Source organism: Hyla sarda, chromosome 6 (genome assembly GCF_029499605.1).
Source record: "Hyla sarda isolate aHylSar1 chromosome 6, aHylSar1.hap1, whole genome shotgun sequence".
In the NCBI taxonomy this organism is placed as follows: Eukaryota; Metazoa; Chordata; class Amphibia; order Anura; family Hylidae; genus Hyla; species Hyla sarda.
In genome coordinates, this window is record NC_079194.1 from 154,458,563 (window position 1) to 154,480,966 (window position 22,404).

Below are 22,404 nucleotides of genomic sequence, written 5' to 3' on the forward strand. Positions count from 1 at the left end.
GGTTTTGTACCATTGTTGCATAATATATGACACATACATTTTCCATGCAAACACGGATGTTCAGACAGAGGGACAGAGGGTCTCTGTCTTTTTCTTCTACTCCATAACCATGTAGTTCATAATATAGTGTCTTAGAAGCTTAGTTGTTCTGAGTTCAAATTTTTTTTGTTTTTGTTTTTAGAGAGCAAGTAACATGGACACCATTATGGGCTTTCCCAGCCTTCTGAATACTAAAAAGTGATCAATTTTCTGTATAACTAGACAGATTTGCCAGCTGGGACATAAAGGGGTTATCCAATTACAAAATTATTAATAAGGTGATTTTAGTACGTACCTGCCAGTAATGGACATGCTTAGGAAGGATCTGCGCTTTTCTTTTGGATAAATGGTTATGTTGTGAGATTACCATAACATTGTGGATAGCTTTTTGTGAACTGGTATTTCCTGTTTGACTTTTCCTTTTTTTTGCCTACAAATCCCATAATTCCATTTTCCTCCCTCCCACACATCAGCCACCCTACCCATTGAAACATAAATGAGCTGCATCCATACAAAAGACCTGTGGTTTTCAATCAGGGTGCCTACAGCTGTTGCATTAGTTGCAGATTGATCACTCCACCCATTGAAGCAGACAGGCTTCCTGTCATCAGCTGACTAGTGAGTAAGGTCTTGGCCGCATTGCAAGCTTGGAAAAATCTGAGATAACAGTCATTTTGTATGCTGGTAAAAATAAATATTGGGGTGAAAATCACATAAGAATTGTGAGAAAACCATCAGACACTATATTATGAATTACACTTACTTTACAACCCCTGTAGCATAGTCAAATAAAAAATCCTGGAATACCCCATTAAGGATAAGCAATTTACAAACTGAAATATATAATATTTTGAGTTTGTTTAGTGCGCCATAATTATATTCATGCATGTGTGACCCACTAGGGGGACAGAGGTGTTTGTAATGAAGAAAAAAACTATGGTGCACTAACACTTCCACCACTGTAAGTTACCGTATCTACATAAAGTCAAAATATTTTAGTACATTTCAATTGATAAATTACATATTTATGAGTTCTTTATATTAGATTTAGAATATTTTATTGGGATAAACCTACTGACAATCTCTGTGCATCTGTACCCTATCTGGTATCACCGAGACTCCCTGTTGACAGAATAGGATAACTTATGGAATTAGTAAATGAATAATGTTAGTCTATAGTAATGAGCAGATTGAGACGTTGTACAGCAAAGGGTTTCAGGTTCTGGACCTGCATGTCATGTTCCTGTACCCACAGCATGTACCGGGAATCCTCATACAATCCAGTCAGTAGTGACAGAGGCTGATGGGTGTGGAGTAATGACTCGGCAACCACACAACACAAATACACTCACAATTGTAAAGCGTTGACCTGTATCGGGTGCAAGTAATAAGATCCAAAGGACACGACTGATGTTACTCTGGACAAAGGTGTTTGCTGCAGGCGTGTAAGTGTGTGTCAGCCGGCCAGTGCCGGGAAAGCAGTAACAGACACCCCACCGCCCACAGTCACCTGATCACCTACAAAATAGGAGCATCTTGCCATTAATTGGAAACCGGGAACTAGTAATGACTTAATACTATCACAGTAATGGTACCATTCTTAATGTACATCAAGCTACCATGCAATACCATAGACTAGTGCTTGAAAATGTCTTGGCTGCATAATGACACCGTACCTCACCTACATAATGCACAGATATTATATGTTATATTTCACAGATTTTTTTTTTTTTAGTTAATCATTGATACAACATTCTCAGATAATGCGGTCCGGTATAATATAATGGCAGAAGACAATGTTTGTCATATAGAGAGCTCAATTACGAGTGATCAGTCACTTTTCCAGTGGTACCCAACTTGTCTGAGAAACTTGTCTTTCAGTTCATTTTCTTTTCTACTGGAGGCGCTTTAGTTTTATGACACAGCTAAAACCAGACCCTGGTCTCTCATGCTTTACACTGCAGCATTGTCTACTGGACTCTGAAGTAGTCAGAACAACACTTTTCAAGTAGTCAGAACAACACTTTTCGTTTAATGAGAGGCTAAAGCTGCTGCTCTGTCCTTCCCCTACACTTTACAATGCCGGTCATCTTTTTCAGATTGGCTGCTGTGTACAAGCACCAGCTCAGAAGAAAATGAGTGCACAGAAAGCAAGGGCAGAATAATCATATATTACAAGCAGCTAAACCACAAGTGAGATGATGAAAATCCTCAAATAATAATCATCATGTGTATAATAAGGAGGTGAAAACCAATTACCAGGGAGGAGCCATTATTAAGGGTGAGGAGCCAGGAGGACAACTTTAAAAAGAACCTGTGACCTCCTCAAAAAATGATACATGTGGAGCCGCTGCTTCACATATTTGTGTGCTTTTTATTGTTTGTGACCACCCAACTGATGCTCAATTTAGGCCCCCATTAGCATATTGGGAACCTAAACTAATATCTCCGACAGCTGGGTGATGAAGAGAGCATGATAGCTATGTTTTTTAAGAGGCCACAGGTTCTATGTAATGTTACAAGTTGCCAACTGTCATTGTCTCTATTTTGAGACACCTATCCAAGCTCAGCTCATTCCAAAACAAACAGTGGGAAATGGCAGTGTTTGACAGAAACATGAGAATGAGGTAGATGAGACAAAACCAGGGAAAATTAGGAAAACAAACAGTAAAAATACTAGTGCAAAAGTAAAGTAAACTGTTGTCCACAGTGACCATTTGTGTTGTACCTCAACAGCTGGAAAGATCACTGTTATGGATAAACTAGCCATTAAAAAGAAAAATACTGGGAGATCACTGCCCTATGCTAGTCATTCTAATCATTTCTTTTAAAAAAAATTACAAGAAGCTTCTGCCAAAAATGGTGTATAATACAAACCCATCAAACTGGTAGCAGCAAAGTCATACATATAAAGTCAAATAAAGACCAAGGAAATAGATTCTATAAGGAAATTATCTTAGAAATGTTACAGTCGCTGTTTAAATGGGCACTGTCAAATCCTGGCAAAAGATTAACCAAATATATTTCATAAGAAAGTGTTATTTCCTTCTTATAGAAATCATGGCTTATAAAATCATGGGTTTGTTCAAGCTGAAGCACAGGCATGGACAGTAAGTGAGGGTGGGCTAGCAGTCCTCTGTCTGATAGGACAGGAGAGAGCACAGAGGAGTACTATCAGAAAGGAGAGAGCACAGAGGAGTGCCATCAGACAGGAGAGAGCACAGAGGAGTGCCATCAGACAGGAGAGAGCACAGAGGAGTGCCATCAGACAGGAGAGAGCACAGAGGAGTGCCATCAGACAGGAGAGAGCACAGGAGTGCCATCAGACAGGAGAGAGCACAGAGGAGACCTATCAGACAGGAGAGAGCACAGAGGAGTCCTATCAGACAGGAGAGAGCACAGAGGAGTCCTATCAGACAGGAGAGAGCACAAAGGAGTGCTAGCTCACCCTCACTTACTGTCCATGCCTGTGCTTCAGTTTGGACAAAGCCATGATTTTATAAGCCATGATTTCTAGAAAAAGGAAATAAAATTTTCTTATGAAGTATATTATAAAGATAAATGTTTTGCCAAGATGTACTGCAGTACTGTTTTTGTATCTGACAGTTCCACTTTAAGAGATTCTTTTCACTGACAAAACCAAAATTGTAAAATTGCTCCAAGATGGCAGCCTCCATCGGAGTGAAGGCAAATGTCACAATTGTGAAGACTCCTGAAATGATGGTTTCCAGCAAGCAGTTTCCATTGTGATAATGTCCTAAGATGAAGGCCTTGTAGATGATGTGAAGAGGTAATACACATGTCCACTGTAAATAGATCTTACAACGGTGGGCAGTTCTTCGTGTCACTATGATGAAGTTTGACAAGGAGCTGCCTATGATGATTCATCCCAGTGGAAGATATATTAGAAGGTGCTTTCTAAAAGGCAGTGGCAACCGCAGCCGGTGGGACAGACCTCTTGTGAGCTAAACCATTCCAGCATGTGTGCAGTGTGGCCACCATGTCCACAACTCAAGCAGAAGTTGGAAGAGCCCCGCACAGCTACATGACAAATAGCACATTGAAATGTGAATCCCTTACAAATTGCACATTGTGTTCCCCGCACCTCGCTGCGACAGTGGCTGCAATATACTCCAAATTCTGTTGGCAGAAGACAGACATTTAGCCTAATATCTAACCTTAAAAAACAACAGTGTCTACTGGGGGCAGAACTATAAAAGTTATGATATATTCTTGTACATAGGGGGTGGTACTACAGTGGTTATATTCTTTACCATAGGCATTGTAAAGTCATATTCTTATACACTCAGGCAATATTATAGACGTAATATCATACATAGAGGACAGTATTATATAGTCATCATATTTGGCCCTTAGGGGGCAATAAGAAGATTATTTTGTACCCACTGTAAAATCTCTCTCTCTCATAGCCTTCATTGGGGAACACAGAGACCATGGGTATTATGCTGCTGTCCACTAGGAGGCTGACAGTAGGCAAAAAAAGAAGTCTGCTCCTTCCAGCAGGATATACCCCCCTACAGGTACTGAGCTAATCAGGAGATACGTCCAAAGGACATCAAGAGTACAACAGGCAACAAAACAACCTGACCAGGAACCATAAATGGGTGGGTGCTGTGTTCCCCAATGAAGGCTACAAGAAAGAGATTTTATGGTGAGTACACAAAAAATTTCCTTTTATCAGTCGCCTTATTGGGGAACACAGAGATGATGGGATGTCCCAAAGCAGTCCCTGGGGTGGGAAAAACAACAGACAGAGAAGGGAAGAGCAGTCCAGAGACTGAACTATACCCATTCGCAAAGGAACATGGAAGAGGCCCAGGAGGTAACCGGAAACCCACAACCTGGAAACCCCCACAAAACATGAGGGGAGAGCTAGGACACGAAAAAGAAGGAACCAAGCAAGGACGGAGGTCCAACCTCTAACCAAATGCAACAAGAAAGTCGCCTCGGAGGCCTGCTGGCCAGACACCCCCCTGGCCAGAGAGCGAACACCACCTCCGAAGAAAAAGACATAAGGTGCCGGACCAACGAGGCCTGGCCCAAACGTGGAAGAGAGAGCGACAAGAGAACTCCAATTCAGGGATTCCACAAAGGAACATGGCGAGGAAACTCCAGCTGCCAGAAGAGAAGCGTGCCAGACAGGCCCGAAGGGAAAGCCCCGCTAGGAAGCAAGCCGCAACTAGAGGACCAAGGCAGAGGAGAGAGAATAACAAGAAGGCGGCAGCTGAACACGCCCAGCAGAGGGCAAGACCTTTAGAAGGTGAAACTAGAAGCCGCCGGAAAAGGAGAAGAAAGACAAACAAGATCCATGTCCAGGCCCGAACGCAGAGAAATCCCGCCCAGACTAGGGCAGGAGCACATTGCTATCCGCTCAGACACCAAACCACAGTCCCCAAGGCCACGCTGTCAAGGGACCGGGTGGAAGACGAAACTCAAAGAGCACACAACCTTGCCTGGAAGGGCGAGAAAAATTGAGGGCGATGGGAGGACAACGCCCATCTAGGTGCGAATTGCCAGACAGAGGTAACCTGGAGGACAGAAGGGCTCTCTGCCACAAGGTCCGTTCACCCCCACAGGGAGACTATGAGAGACAAACAGGTCGGTGAGGAGGTTAGAACGGTCCAGAAACCCTGGAGCAGTCATCACGAGAACTAGAGGTTCCCAGAACCGGGAATAAGTTGAGGGACCGCGGGGTCCCACACCAGAAGTGGCTGAGCAAACCCAAGCCGGAGCAAAAGAAAGAATAGGAAAAAAGAATAGGGAAACCACCTCGGAGACCAAGACGTGTAACCGCTACCTAGAAGATAGCATAACACAAAAGTCCTGCACAAGTAGAACATCAAGGGAGAGGGTCCTGAACAAGTCTAGGACCACCATGAAAGAAGTGGCATACCCTACGAGGGAACGGCGGGCAGAGCAACAGGCAACGCTAGCACTGAGATCATTGCGCAGCCCAAGTCCCCTCAGATACAAGGCCGAGCAAGCATTGGATCTGGATCCCAGCTTTCAGAATGGACTGGATGACTCCAAGGAGACACAGCCCAGAAGGCACGGCACAGAGAGGGAGACAGAAGGGACCCAGAGTCAGTCCAGCCGAAGCAATAAGGCGCATGAACAGAAGACATGATCTGGGCACAGGAGGTCGCCCACCAGACTGTCGTCCAGTCGCGGAAATTACCCTGAAGGAGAGTGCCACATGAGGGTCAGGGTAACTAGAGTAGAAACTACGCCAGGATCATCAACACCCCACACAGAAAAGACGGGGGAGGGGATAAGGCAGAAACCATCCCAGCAGCGTGAAAAGCAGGAGAGCAACAGCCGCAACTAAGAATACAGCAGCACTCCGCCAGAGGTGGGAGGATGATGGCATAGATAGGAAGAATAGAAGAGCGGCGCTCACGCATGGCAGGAGATAAATGTACTACTTACAAAATAAACCATCCAATACAAGGAGGCTGGAGGACGACAGCTGAAAGAACAAAAACAGGAACAGTGCCATGCCTGCAAAACTCTCTCTGTAGGAAGGAGAAGCATAATGGCTGAAATTCGGATAGCCGGCAGCCCACCAAGCCACCCAGAGGCTGGTAACGGAAGAGGTCAACGAGATGGCTGGACACGCCATAGGAGGAATATAGAAGATCGCCCAGAAGAGAAGAAATGCAATGACCACAGGAGAAAAAGTAGGCCACCTACGAAACGTGCCCATAAGCCAGGGGGTGAGAAATGACTGCATGATGAATAGCAGGCATCGTATAGTAGGCAATAGAAATAGGTAGCAAGACCACGACTACCCATGCCATGGAGAAAAATGTGATTGATGAACCAGCTGGAGAAGTAGAGTAGCAAATCTCCCCATGACACCTTTTCTGGGAAAGGAGATGTGAAACCTGGACTAGCCAGAGTCGGAATCCACTAAGCCCCGACCTGGATACACCATCACTAATGACTGCGAACGACTACCCCCGTTGAAGGGGGAAGAGAAAAGGCTGTAGTGACCTGTGCAGATACTCCACAAACCTGCCTTTTCTATAAAAAGGGGGAGTACGCTGGATGTGAGAGCCACAGCAGATAGTCCACAAAATACTGACACTAGAAAACCACTGATACTTCACATAAGGAAGGGGGGAGGGAAAGGACGCCATGACTGTCCAGAGCCCGGTGAATATGCAGGATTACTCTACAGAGCCCTTCGTACCAGTAGCAGGGTATTAGAACCGCCGCTGCAAAAGAGGCAATTATGGCATGGGCTTCCAGGCAGGACAATATTAGACACCAGTGTACACCCATGGTACATCACACATGGCAGTGATAAAGTGGTCGCTGCTGCTGGCGAAGGTGGTACATTGCACCTGGAGGGACAGTCATGGGACCCCTCCTGCAGGTAGTTGGGGACCGGAATCTTAGCTGAAGTGTGGCAGACCGCAAGCTCCCCGGACATGATAGAGAGTGCTCAGCACATGCAGGATCACCCCTTCGGCAACTCCCACGTGCAGTGGGGTACCATAACTGCCAGTGGAGATGTGACAGACAACGCGCTGTCTATGTGCGTCACAGAGGGTCCAATCTGCATTGGTCCACTCACGTATAGTGGGGTACCGGAACTGGAGCCACACATGCGGCCAGCGTCACATACTCCCTAGGAGGCATAGAGGGGCCATTGCACATTGGTCAACTCTCACTCACAGTGGAGTGCTGGAACTGCAAACGCAGATGTGGTATACATCACGCTGTCCATGGGCCTTCGTAGAGGGTCCATTCTACATCGTTCCACTCACACATAGTGGGGTAGTGGAACTGGAGCCGTGGATGCGGCAGGAGTCACGTACTCCCTAGGAGTCGTAGAGGGCCCATTGTACATCAGTCTACCCCCACTCCCAGTAGAGTAACGGAACTGCAGCTGTGGCAAAGGACACGCTCACCAATCTACACAGGACTAGCCTATGGAAGCTGCAGAGACTCTGTCACCCACGCCATGTCACCCCGTTCAGGTACCTCGCACACAGGTAGAGGGCAGAACAGAACTTCAGGCACAGACCTGGCACTGCTGACGGTGGTGAAGGAAACTGACAGGTGCTGTCAGGTTTCCTGGAATTCCCCAAGGAAGGATAAAGGTAGCATGGTGAGCCATGCCAATGACTGTCGCTAAGCCTGGGCCACTGTCAAAATCCCATACCCCAGTAAAATGACCAATCAAGTCACTACAGAAAACGGGCCAGGGCCCGAAACCATTGCTCAGAAAAACAGGGGCTAGGAAAGCACATGGCTGCAGACCGAACTTATGTAGGCAAAATTCTACAGTGCAAAGGTTAAGTGTCGCAAACACGCGGACCGAGGACCTAATAGTGTGACAGATTGTAAAGAGTTGTGGGAAATGCACTGTACCTGAAAATACTGCAATATCGGGTCAATGCACAGGGTGACGGAAGCAAGCTTCAAATCAGCCCCCGTTCTCAAAAATCTATAATATATGGTCCCCAAATAGGGGACGAATCAGATATTAAACTGATAAGAACAGATACGGCACCTGATCTTAGCCGAAAGGCCGAGAAGCTATCAGAACGCTTTCAAGGCAGGGGGGATGTGAGTCGCCAGGCAACCCCAGGCCACCGAACCGAACAGGGGGTCTGAGGGAGATACTCCAAACTGCTAAAGCGTCAGGAGAAGGGCCATAGCAAAACTATTCAACTGTAATAACCATGTGTGGCCACTAGAGGAGGGCCTAACACAGGAGAGAAAACAGTGATTAAAATTTTCAGCCACTGGAAGGCGCAGAGTGCCCATGAGAAGCTCACCCTTTTTTTTCTATATTCGCAGACCACGCAGCCCTCAGAAAAAGGGCGCGCTGGTGAAAAAAAAACACCCCAGGTTCCGCCAAAAATGGCTTACAGTAAGGAAGAAGCCGGGGGCTAAATTTATGGAGCACCCGTGGACCGACGGGAATCACAGCGAGCTGGACACCGCGCCTCTCCGGCAGCAGTCCCAGAAACCAGGCTAAGGATTGAATGGCTGCGCGATCAGGGCGCCAGCAGGCAGGAAAGGAGAAAGAGCGCTGCAAAAAAAACGCGTCGCCGCACGGACCAGGCCGGAGACAAAATACCTGGTGCAGCTGGCCTGTCCCCATTGCCCTGCCACGGACCGGAGAACCGCTCCCATAGAGGTTCCTGCATGGAAAGGCCATGAAAAGCGGCCAGGCACTAAGCGAAACTTGACACCTGTTTCGGGAAACGCCCAGTTTAGAAGCAAATCCCCATAGCAAACCTCTTCTAAACTGGGCGTTTCCCGAGACAGGTGTCATCAGAGAGGACTTAGACAGAAAAGAACAACCTTAACTTCAGAAGGTCATAAGTACTGAAAGGATTAAGATTTTTTAATAGAAGTAATTTACTAATCTTTTTAACTTTCTGGAGCTAGTTGCTATATAAAAAAAAGTTTTTTCCTGGAATACCCCCTGCAGAATTACAAACACTTATCCTGTGGATAGGGGATAAGTGTAATGCCGCTTCAGTTGTCTTTACCTGGCAGCCAGCTAGCCGACAGGGATTGCGGCAGTGGGAGGAGCGAAGCTGGGGGAAAAAATGTCCTTACCTGGTGAGCTGAGTGGCTGGATGAGGGAGGGACAGACCATAGGACTGACCCATACAGATATGACGCTGGGGCCATGAGGGGTCTTGCCCAGAGCAGCCACCAGCAATCGTGGCCGAGGAGCTGGGTACAGTGCATAAGACCCCTGGAAGGTAGAGGAGGAAGGGAGGGGGGAATGTAGTACATACTCCCCCGCAGACCTCATCTTCCTATACTTACCCAGAAGTCTTCGGCCAGCTAATTAACCGTGCTGCATCATGCCAAGCTGCCATAGCGAGGCGGGCAGGGGCAAGTGGGGGACCCGGACCCCGAGTACTCCATTGGCGAGAAGGGGTTAACGGCCCATAACTCTATGCACCATGCCCCTTTATCGCATGTGGGAGATCAGGTAGCCCCATGCTTCTGTTGCCCAACCTAGAAAAATAACAAAGGGAAAAAAAAACTTGTGTCTGCCTCCTACTAACACTAAGCTAAAACTGATTAGATCAGTGCCTGTAGGCGGGTATATCCTGCTGGGAAGAGCAGACTTCTTTTTTTGCCTAGTGTCAGCCTCCTAGTGGACAGCAGCATAATACCCATGGTCTCTGTGTTCCCACAAAGGCAACCGATAAATTATAGTAGTTATATTCTTGTACCTAGGGGAAAGCATTATAGTAGTCATATTTTTATACTTAGGAGACAGTACTATAGTATACAGTATATACTAGGGTTTCATAGGGGGTAGTAATATAGTAGTTAAATTCTTGGTCATAGAGGGCAGTATTAAAGTATTTATATTCTAAGTCATAGGGACAGTATTATAGTATATTATTGCACATAGTGGATAGCATTATACTAGTTATACATATTGTACAAAATTAAACTCTTGTATGTAGAGCAGCAGTATTAAAATAGTTATACTATTGTAGGACAGTATTATGATAGTTGTACTCTTGTATGTAAGGTCCAGTATAATACTTATAGGTTTTGTACATAGGAGAGCAGTATTATAGTAGTTATAATTATTCTTGTGTATGTTACAATGATACACTTTTATGTAGAGGAGCAGTATTATAGTAGTTGTATTCTTGTACATAGGTGAGGCAGTAGTATAGTAATTATATTCGTGTACATTATAAAACACTGCTCAAAAAAATAAAGGGAACACTTAAACAATACAATGTTACTCCAAGTCAATCACACTTCTGTGAAATCACACTGTCCACTTAGGAAGCAACACTGATTGACAATACATTTCCCATGCTGTTGTGCAAATGGAACAGACAACAGGTGGAAATTATAGGCAATTAGCAAGACACCACTAATAAAGGAGTGGTTCTGCAGGAGATGACCACAGACCACTTCTCAGTGAATTTGCTTCCTGGCTAATGTTTTTGTCACTTTTCTATGCTGGCGGTGCTTTCACTCAAGTGGTAGCATGAAACGGAGTCTACAACCCACACAAGTGGCTCAGGTAGTGCAGCTCATCCAGGATGGCACATCAATGTGGCAAGAAGGTTTGCTGTGTCTGTCAGCATAATGTCCAGAGCATGGAGGTGCTACCAGGAGACAGGCCAGTACATCAGTAGACATGGAGGAGGCCGTAGGATGGCAACAACCCAGCAGTAGGACCGCTACCTCCACCTTTGTGCAAGGAGGAGCAGGAAGAGCACTGCCAGAGTCCTGCAAAATGACCTCCAGCAGGCCACAAATGTGCATGTTTCCACTCAAATGGTCAGAAAGACTCCATGAGGGTGGTATGAGGGACCGATGTCCACAGGTGGGGGTTGTGCTTACAGACCAACACCGTGCAGGACACTTGGCATTTGGCAGAGAACACCAAGATTGGCAAATACGCCACTGGCGCCCTGTGCTCTTCACAGATGAAAGCAGGTTCACACTGAGCACATGTGACAGACGTGAAAGAGTCTGGAGACACCATGGAGAACGCTCTGCTGCCTGCAGCATCCTCCAGCATGACCGGTTTGGCGGTGGGTCAGTAATGGTGGAGGGTGGCATTTCCTTCATGTGCTTGCCAGATGTAGCCTGACTGCCATTAGGTACCTAGATGAGATCCTTAGACCCCTTGTGAGACCATATGCTGGTGCGGTTGGCCCTGGGTTCCTCCTAATGCAAGACAATGCTAAACCTCATGTGGTTGGAGCATGTCAGCAGTTCCTCCAAGAGGAAGGCATTGATGCTATGGACTGGCCCACCCATTCCCCAGACCTGAATCCGATTGAGCACATTTGGGACATCATGTTGCTCTATCCACCAACGCCATGTTGCACCACAGACTGCCCAGGAGTTGGCGGATGCTTTAGTCCAGTTCTGGGAGGACATCTCTCAGGAGACCATCCACCACCTCATCAGGAACATGCCAAGGCCTTGTAGGGAGATCATATGGGCACGTGGAGGCCACACACACTAATGAGCCTAATTTTGACTTGTTTTAATTACATCAAAGTTGGATCAGCCTGTAGTGTGGTTTTCCACTTTGATTTTGAGTGTGATGCCATATCCAGACCTCCATGGGTTGATAAATTTGATTTCCATTGATAATTTTTGTGTGATTTTGTTGTCAGCACATTCAACTATGTAAAGACAAAAGTATTTCATACGATTAGTTCATTCATTCGGATCTAGGATGTGTTATCTTCGTGTTCCTATATGTTATTTGAGCAGTGTAGGTATATTAAGAATAGGGCTGGACAAATCTATCAGTGGGCTAACATTATATAAACAGTCACTACTCACCGATACCCCGATGAGGCTCAGGAGGACATGAGACAAATTTCAGAACTTCTGCTCGTTTCTCTTGAAGACCCCAGCGATAAAGAATCTCTCCATAACACTTCTTAAAGTCATCAAACTGCTGAGCATTAGCTGGATCCAGAATTCTGTGCCAGTAACAAGAAAATCAGATCCAGGTTTAAATTGAACATGTATATAACTAACAAAACTAAGTACACTAACTTTCAGTATTGTAACTATAACAGGGGTCTGTGAGAAAGCAGGTGAACTGTATATACATAATAAGGGTACTAAAATGCACACTATACTGGTCAATGTTTTTTTGGGGGGTTTGACATATAATGCTCTGATACTGAATAAAATGTAACCGAAAAAGAACACACCAACAGAGTCACTTTTACAAATATTTAAACAATAACATTTTTATTAAAGGATAACTCATAAAACATTACATATCTATGAACAGAAAGAAGGAATAAATGCATTAACATGAAGGCAACATCTCTGAAACCTCTACACCAAAGTTATCACATTATATGGGACATAATTGGAAAAAATGTATGTATACCACTAAATACTAGGCAGCACACAAGGCAAAAGGATGACAGTTAAATATTTAGCATTGAAGTGCCGTGTGCATAAAGTGCCGATTACCTGAACATTATCAACAAATCAGGTACATAAAGCAAATATCAGCTATATGTGTGTTGCAGGAATGGTCCAAATGATTGTGTCTAGTGCAAAGGCAATGGAGTTTTAGGGGAATATTATGATTATTATAAACGATAGACTTAAAGGGGTACTCCGGTGGAAAACTTTTTTTTTTAAATCAACTGGTGCCAGAAAGTTAAACAGATTTGTAAATTACTTCTATTAAAAAATCTTAATCCTTCCTGTACTTATTAGCCGCTGAATACTACAGTGGAAATTCTTTTCCGTTTGAAACACAGGACTGTCTGTTGACATCATGAGCACAGTCCTCTCTGCTGACATCTCTGTCCATTTTTGGAACTGTCCAGGGTAAAAGGAAATCCCCATAGCAAACATATGCTGTTCTGGACAGTTCCTAAAATGGACAGAGATGTCAGCAGAGAGCACTGTGCTCATGATGTCAGCAGCTAATAAGTACAGGAAGGATTTTAGATTTTTTAATAGAAGTAATTTACAAATCTGTTTAACCCCTTAAGGACCACGGGTTTTTCCGTTTTTGCACTTTAATTTTTTCCTCCTCACCTTTTAAAAATCATAACCCTTTCACAATTTTGCACCTAAAAATCCATACGATGGCTTATTTTTTGCGGCACCAATTCTACTTTGCAGGGACCTGAGTAATTTTACCAAAAAATCTACAGCGAAACAGGAAAAAAAATAATTTTGCGACGAAATTGAAGAAAAAATGCCATTTTGTAACTTTTGGGGGCTTCCGTTTCTACACAGTACATTTTTCGGTAAAAATTACACCTTATCTTTATTCTGTAAGTCCATAGGGTTAAAATGATACCCTACTTATATAGGTTTGATTTTGTTGTACTTCTGGAGAAAATCATAACTACATGCAGGAAAATGTGTACGTTTAAAATTGTCATCTTCTGACCCCTATAACTTTTTTATTTTTCTGCGTATGGGGCGGTACGAGGGCTAATCTTTTGCGACGTGATCTGAAGTTTTTATCGGTACCATTTTTGTATTGATTGGACTTATTGATCATTTTTTGATATAAATGATATAAAAAGTGACCAAAAATACGCTATTTTGGACTTTGGAATTTTTTGGCGCGTACGCCATTGACCGTGCGGTTTAATTAGTTCAGACATTTACGCACGCGGTGATACCACATATGTTTATTTTTATTATATATTATTTATATGGAATTTAGGAAAAGGTGTGTGTGTTAAAAAAAAAAAAAAAAAAAGGTTAAATGTTTTTTTTTTTTTTTTTTTTACACTTTTAGTCCCCTTAGGGGACTTTTAGGAGGAATCATTAGATTCCTCATACAGATCACTATGGTTGTATAGAACCTTAGTGATCAGTGTGCTCTGCGCTCGAATGATAAAGCCTGGTCCTGCCAGGCTGTATCATTCAGAGAGCCAGAGCCGGAGCCGCCGTGGAAGGAGAGGTAAGCCCTCAGGCTACCTCAGCAGTGGATAGCCCCCCCGCGATCGCGCTGCGGGGGGTGATCCACCCCACTGGACCACCAGGGACTGAATACAGGCACCTTTAGACGCCGTTGTCAACTTTGACAGCGGCGATCTAAAGGGTTAATAGCAGCCAGCGGCGATCGCCGCATGTCGGCTATTAACGCCGGCCCCCAGCTGCAGGAATCAGCTGGGGGCCGGGCGGTATGACGCAGGCTCGAGTAAGGAGCCCGTGTCATGGCCGGTTAAGGGCCATTGGACGTGTATACACGTCCATGGTCATTAAGAGGTTAACTTTCTGGCACCAGTTGATTTAAAAAAAAAAAAGTTTTTCACCGGAGTACCCCTTTAATACCGTTTGGAATTATTTTTTTGTTGGTGATATTGGGAGATGAAAAATCAGTTGGATACCAATATAGGAAACATATATCCTACATGGTTGATTTAAGTTTTCCCCCCATTAACTATTACCCTTTATACATCTCCTCATTCCCTTAATTTATTATCGGCAGTCAGCCATTTTAGTGAGGCCACAGGCATCTTCTGCCTCTAGGGACCGGGCCCGGCGCACATGCGCAACATCATAGCATACGGCCATGTTTGTGTGGCCTGCGCCATTAGTTCCATCTTTGCGCGTCTCTGGCTCCCTATATGGGAGTTGAGCCAGCATACATGCGCAGTAGTGTACCCCAGGCGTGGACGGCCTACACGGCCCTCCTCTCGCGAGATCCCGGTCTCATTCACATGAGCCGATCCGCTCATGTGACCCGACGCCATTTCCGGTTTACATCACCCAGTGTCCCGTAAGAGGTGCATTCCTCACTCCTCATTGGCATACATATACTACTTATAGCGAGACTATCCCAGTCCACCTCACTCCTTGACAAAGCCGCTTCCGGCGAAACGCGTCGGAGTTGTGGAGGTGGATTGGGGTGAGTCCTGTGCCAGCTTTATACTAAACCGTTTCTTTCCTGCATTTTATTCTTTGTTGCTAGTCACCACCTAAACTTGCTGCTATCCATCTGCTGCTATCTGTACTATTGCTGCCCATTGCCTGTTGGTTGTTATTGCTTATTATCAGCACTATACCGTGTGACCCAGGTGTTATTATTTCCCCTTTTTTAGGCTGCATGTTCAAGTCCTTGTTCACTTCATTTGCAGGGTTAATTAATTTTTTAATTTTTAATTCTTTGCACTTGTTGCAACTCACTTGAGTGTTATGTTTTATTCATTTGCTTTTTGTCTTGGTTATTAATCAATAATTTTATCACATATAATTGGTTGCCCTCACCGGCCATTGCGTGGTAATTTAATTCCACAAGTATTGCACATCTTTTTTGCACATTTTGCACAACGCCCTTCCCCCCTCCTTCCCCTCACCTTGTGCATGCAACCCCTGCAGATACTAATTTATAGTTTATTTATGATTTATAAACTATTAATTGCAGCTCACTATTAGCATTGTGACTTCTCAAAGAACTATTTTATCTCCTTATTTATTTTATTGGCATACAGGCTCTCTCACCCCAGCATCCACCTTATACTTTTATATTTATATTTTTATATATTCTATATATTTTTTTACTACTGTTTATGAATTGATTCTGTGATTTCAGATATACATATATGTATTTTTTAAACTATATATTTCAATAAAATTACTTTTATACATGATTATACTTGTCATAAATTATTTTTAACTGGGGTATATTCACTATTTATTGTGTGGTCTTCCACACCTGTAGGTTTTTGTTTTAGTTGCTCTTTTCAGTGAATAATAAATCCCCTACCCTATCTATACAATATTTCTAATTTTGAGCCCTTGAGGAAAGTTTCTTTCGGTCACACCAATATAGGAAACTAGTTGCTAAACTATTGTTTATTGGATTTCATGAATGTAAAAAAACTGTTTTCAAACAAGATTCCATCAACTCAAGCATGGGAGAATCAAGGTCTTAAATATGAATTGCTGTTGTTCAGCAATAGAGGAGGAAAAGAGGGACTCTCTGCAGGTGTCACAGTGGAGCTTCAATTTCAAATGAAAATTCATCGCCATTATATTCATCGCCATAACTGGACAATAAAATATCCAGTAGAAATGATCAAGAATTTTAAGACCAGGAATAGATTATATCTTGTGTGATCCCAGCTGGAGACTGGCCATGATGTGACTGCCCTGCAGTTTGAGTTTTCTAACTTGGATTAGAATAATCACACACTAATTTCTAACCATATCTACTGGAGGCACGCCAAGGTAGCAACAAAACACAACTTGACATAGTTTTGGGCAATATGTTAATCACCTCTTGTTCTTGTCATGCTGCTCTCTCTCACGTTCCCGGGGATCAACGTAACTTAAATTACTGTAGCGGTATTCATCAGGTGAAGCATCACCCCAGGGAACGCAATGATCTCCATCTTGACCACCTGTCAAAAGACAAAGATGACAAAATATAGCAGTGATTTTCGGCTCCAAGTCTAGCTATCAGCTTTACAGATGGAAGAAAACTTTATGGTCTTATGCCATCCTTATCATAACAAGATTTAAGTGGTTCATCCTATGGACAGAGAATGAGAAAGAACTGGTTATTCTAGTAAAATATTAAATGTACAATGGAACATGGCAGTAATTCTATACATTTTCTACTTGCTGACTTTAATAGGCACTGTCATAAAAATTTTTTAATTTTTTTAAACAAAATAATAAGTGCATATGCAGATAAGTGAATCTCCAATATATTTGTATTATTTTTTTGGCATTTTACCTGTGAAAATCCCCCTTAAAACAGTGGCCACTAGGGGTGCCCATATCCTCTTTCACACTGCTGTCCCTCTGCAAACCAACTGCGGCAATTCTCTAGCTTAGTCGGAATACAGCGGGTGGGCTTAGCACAGTGCTGGCCTGTCAGTCACTCTGCAGAGCACAGCGTAATGCTGAGGACTGAAAAATTCTGTGTTTTGAGATAGAATGTGATAGATGACTCAGCACTTTTCAGTGCTAGACTAAGGCTGCTTTATTGGCTGACACTCGCACCACGCCCCCTACCATTGGTTCTTTGGGGGGTTGGGGGGTGCGCTTGACCATCTATATTGTTTGTCTAACACCATTCTCTTCAGTGTGTATTCGGCTACCACAGCAGGAGGATGTCTCCTGCTGTGAAAGCACAAGCGCTGCGGCTGCCAGGTCATTCATTCCCCGCTATGGGGATCGCGCTAGCGGGCCACAAGCTGACAGTGGGAAGATTTTTCCTCCCGCTGTGAGCCCTGAACCCACGGGTGACATCAGCGCTGAGGCTGCCATTTCATTCATTCCCCACTGTGGAGATCGCAATCGCGCTACATGGACACAAGCTGACAGCGGGAGGATTTTTCCTCCCGCTGTGAGCCCTGCGTCCACGGGCGACAGTAGCGCTGTTAGCATAAGCGCAGCGGACTTCGCCACAAAGCAAGGGACTTTCTGTTTGTGACGAAAATAGATCCACATCCGGAGTGCCCCAGAGGTTGCAGATTACCGCAAACACCTCTGGATGAAGAGACCACTTGCCGGGGTCGGGCGAGGAGAGACTGAGAAAGTCTGCTTCACAATTTTCACTCCTGGTATGTGAATCGCTGAGATGGAGCGAACTCTGAGCTCTGCTCAGAGAAGAATCTTGGAGACCTCGGCCATCGCGGCTGAGCTGCGTGTGCCGCCCTGGCGAAGGATATATGCCACAGCTGTGGAGTTATCTAATTGGACACGAACAGGAGAGTCCTGAAGAAGGTGTTCCCAATGGCACAGGCAAAGATAGATTGCCCTGAGTTCCAGGGTATTGTTAAGGAGAAGGGCTTCTCGGGAAAGAAAAAAGCAATCTCTCGAAAGAGAAGCAAACTTGATCCAATAGCCGTTGGAAACGACATCTCGGACCCAAGAGTCCTGCACGTGGGCAGACCAAACGTCCCGGAAGAGTGACAAATGCCCTCCCACCTGAGAAGAATCTTCGGTTGGGGGCCGTCCTTTCAGGCAGAGGGAGGTTTACGTGTGCCTGATTTGGCCACGAAACGACTGGAACAGTTATGAGATTTCAAGGAGGGACAGCTCTTGAAAGAAAGAGCCTTCTTGTCCTGTGAGGGTGTCAGTCTGGTCGCCCTACTGGAGACATGGGACCGAAAAGACCGAAAGGAGGTCGACTTCCGTCTGGAGACGGTACTGCAAGACTTATTCTGTGGTAATAAAGAACTCTTACCTCCAGTCGCCTCTGGGATAATCTCATCCAGGTGTTTTCCAAACAGCCGAGACCCAGTAAAGGGAAGCTCCGTGAGAGACTTCTTGGAAGCGGCATCACTGTTCCAGGCCTTGAGCCACACCAGATAACCTGTGGCAAAAGCCGTACAACGGGCCGACTGTATAGAAGCAGAGCACAAATAGTCTCCAGCATTGGAGAGTTGAAGTGTCAGATCTGCCATATCCTCCGCAGGGGCCCCTGATAGAAGTTGAGAAGCCCAAACAGAAAGGGCTTTTGACACCCAAGCAGAAGCGAAGCAAAATATTGCCTCTTGTCCGCTGGATCCTTTAAGGAAGCTGCATCTGCCAAGGGCAGTGGGGTCGCTGTTGACAGGCGGGAAACAGGTTGGTGGAGATGTCCATCTTACAACAAGGTCCTGGGCAAAATGAAATTGTGCCTGAACCTTCTTAGTCCCTTGAAAACGCTTGTGAGGATGCTTCTAGGCTGTTTCCAGTAAGGTGTCAAATTCAGCATGAGAGCTGAAAACCTTAGGCGAGGGTTGGAAGCGGTGAAAGAAAAATTCTGGAGCTGTGTCCAAAGTTCCTGGGTCCCCTAGGTGAAAGGTGTCCCTTACGGCCGAGACCAAATTGTCTACCATGTCAAACATGCCGGTTCAGTCCTCCGAGTCAGAGGCAGAACCTGAAGCTTCATCTTCCAGTTCCCCAGGAGAGTGGGAGCGGGTGGAGGCAGCCTTGGATAAAGACGAAACGGACCTGGTACGCAGATCTGGAGACCTAGAATGGGGACCAGGAGAGTGCCCCTTAGAAGAGGGGCGGTTTTGGGATGTCTGGGAAGAGGGGCGATACCTATGAGGAGAGCGCCTATTCCTGCTTCCAGACTCTGGAGACAAGCCAGAGGACAAATCCCTAGGGCACTTGTGAGAGCGCCTATGGAGAAGTAGAGCGAGCCTTCCTGGAGGGCTGGCGTAAGGAAGACTTCTCCAATGCAGTCACCACAGAATAGGAGACCTGCGCCAAGTCAGAAATCGACTGGGAAAGGGAAGACATCCACACCGGAGGGAGAGCAGAGCCCACAGGTTCTAGTGGAACGTCCTGGGAAGATATACCAGGAGGGCCGGGGGGGCACAGTGGTGCAGGCAGGACAAAAAGGTTCAGCCGAACCACAAGGCATTTTCATTTTGCAGCCCATGCAGGCATAATAGGTGACCTGGGCCCCAGATACCTGTCACAGTGCTTCTGTTCCCAGACCTTGATCGGGGAACAGAAGCTGACAACGTCTTCCCCTTGCTGCGCTTACAAACTGGCACCCGCACGCACTGTCCCCACATCGGGGACAGAATGAGCCGTGTGCCGCAGGCGCAGTGCTTCTGTTCCCCGACCCTGATCGGGGATCGGAGACCAGAAGCTATCAGCTTCTCCCCCCTGCAAGCGCGATCTGCATAGCGGGGAATGAATGACCAGGCATCCTCCTGCTGTGGTAGCTGAACACACGGAAGAGAACAGTGTTAGATACACAATATAGATGGCCACATGACACGAGCACCGCCCCCGCTGAGCTGAGTGTGCAGGGCTTTGTGTGAAGGACTAAGCTGTGTGTGTGTGTGAGTGAGAGAGAAAGTAGTAGAGATGTATATGTAGTTGTGTTTCCTTCTGCTCTGTGTATCTCCAAGGTAAACAGAAAGGTATGCTGTAGGAAAGCTGATTGGCTGCTGCTGTCAACCTGGCAACTAAGAGGCATGAAGTTTACAGCAGTGAGGGCAAGCATCATCACTGCCAGGGAACAGCCGGAGTCTAGAAGAACATCAGAAGCTTATACAGGAGATAAAGGGTGCTTGCAGCTCAGAAAAACAAAAATAAAAAATAAAAAAATAAAAGGCCGGACATGATCACAGACCATTACCAAGTATGGCTGCAGTGTTCTTTTTGGCTCAGTGATGACCGGTACGCTTTAATTTTTTTAAAGCAGTACAATAACAGAAAAGTATATAAACTGCTAATACACAGCCAGGCTTTCGTGACCAAAATGCCGCAGCATCGGTCCAGAGATTCCCCTGTTATTAGACTCTTTTAAGCTCTCTCCTGTCTGATAGGACAGGAGAGAGCACAGAGGAGCACTATTAGACAGGAGAGAGCACAGAGGAGTACTATCAGACAGATCACAGAGGAGTTCTATCAGACAGGAGAGAGCACAGAGGAGTACTATCAAACAGGAGAGAGCACAGAGGAGTACTATCAGACAGGAGAGAGCACAGAGGAGTACTATCAGACAGGAGAGAGCACACAGGAGTACTATCAGACAGGAGAGAGCACAGAGGAGTACTATCAAACAGGAGAGAGCACAGAGGAGTACTATCAGACAGGAGAGAGCACAGAGGAGTACTATCAGACAGGAGAGAGCACACAGGAGTACTATCAGACAGGAGAGAGCACAGAGGAGTGCTAGGCCACCCTCACTTACTAGACTTTGTCCATGCCTGTGCTTCAGCTTGGATAAAGCCATGATTTTATAAGCAATGATTTTTATAAAAAGGAAATAACATTTTCTTATAAAGTATATTAGAAAGGTTAATATTTTGCCCAGATGTTCAACATTTAACAATTTTCTATCTGACAGTGCTCATTTAAGCATGCATGTAATAGGCTTTAGGCTTTCCTTCATATAAGAGAGCCAGGGACTAGTGATAGCATTCAGAATATTGGGTAGACTAGATAGGCCAAATGGTTCTGCCAACACATTCTATGTCCAGTGGTATCGTCTATCTGGCTTGTGCTAATGGGAAGTGCTGAAAGGGTTCTCAATGGAAACATAAAAGGGAATCAGCAACTTCTTGTTAGGATGTTTTCTTTTGAAATGTCCACGGGGGAAAGGTTATGTGGGCCAGACATTCAGATAAGGGGGGGGGGCAGGGCAAATGAACATAGTATTTATCAGAATTTACAAGGAAAAGAAAGGAGAGAGAAGTACTTATAGTTGTGTATTGCTGTTTGCACATTCATGTGAATTGCATAGTATGTCACACTATGGAACTATAGATTATTGTTGCCCATTTGACATCATAAGATAGAAATATTATGCAGACAGGAGATCCTTGCCTCGAAACATAAGAAAGTATGGCTCTCTAAAACATAACTTATAGTTTTCAGCATTTTTTATGCTCCCACATACGCTATCATGTCAACCCTGTAGAAAATGCCAGACGGGTCAACAGTGTAGACAGTTATTTGCTATTGCTGAGTAGACAATTTCTGCAGAGTCAATAAGTCAGTGGAAGCAGAGAGTACCAGGAGCCATAGGAATGGAAGCAGTGGCAGACTGGGGCAGGAGAATATGCTTTGTTTGTTAAAGAGTACTTCTCACCAAATAAAACTTTTAATATAGTGTTCCTTGTGTAATTAGCAGACACTTTCTCTTTCACTTGCTTTTAAAATTATCAACATAAATAGGTTTAAAATGTAATAGAAAAAATGGCCAATAGGTGGCTCTGTTCTGTTCCCTACCACATTTAATACAGTGAGTTTGGTCTCCTCCAGGCCTGGCAGGATACCAAACTCAGGAAGTGCTTCTCTGCACTGAGCTTGATTGAAAGCTGCAAAGAGCCTCACTGAAAACTGCACATGGCTTGAGGTCTTCTATTCAGCACAGCACTGCAACAACGTGAGGGCGGAAGTGGT

At 45.0% G+C, this 22,404-nt stretch overlaps 1 protein-coding gene and 1 non-coding gene across 4 annotated transcripts in view; both read right to left on the minus strand.

Moving 5' to 3' along the window:
• Window positions 1–3,535: 3,535 nt before the first annotated feature.
• Window positions 3,536–22,404, minus strand: part of WDR59 (WD repeat domain 59) — a 92,930-nt gene continuing 74,061 nt past the window's right edge. For all 3 annotated transcript variants that reach the window (XM_056525601.1, XM_056525599.1, XM_056525600.1), the window contains 3 exons: window positions 16,814–16,937; window positions 12,379–12,521; window positions 3,536–4,179 (listed from right to left, as the gene is read on the minus strand). In XM_056525601.1, coding sequence (XP_056381576.1) covers window positions 3,944–4,179; window positions 12,379–12,521; window positions 16,814–16,937 — 503 coding nt within the window. In that variant the 3' untranslated portion in view covers window positions 3,536–3,943. The remainder of the gene's footprint in view (window positions 4,180–12,378; window positions 12,522–16,813; window positions 16,938–22,404) is intronic.
• LOC130277898 (U2 spliceosomal RNA) lies at window positions 8,427–8,614 on the minus strand. Its single transcript, XR_008845628.1, has one exon. It is a non-coding gene; the product is annotated as a U2 spliceosomal RNA (small nuclear RNA).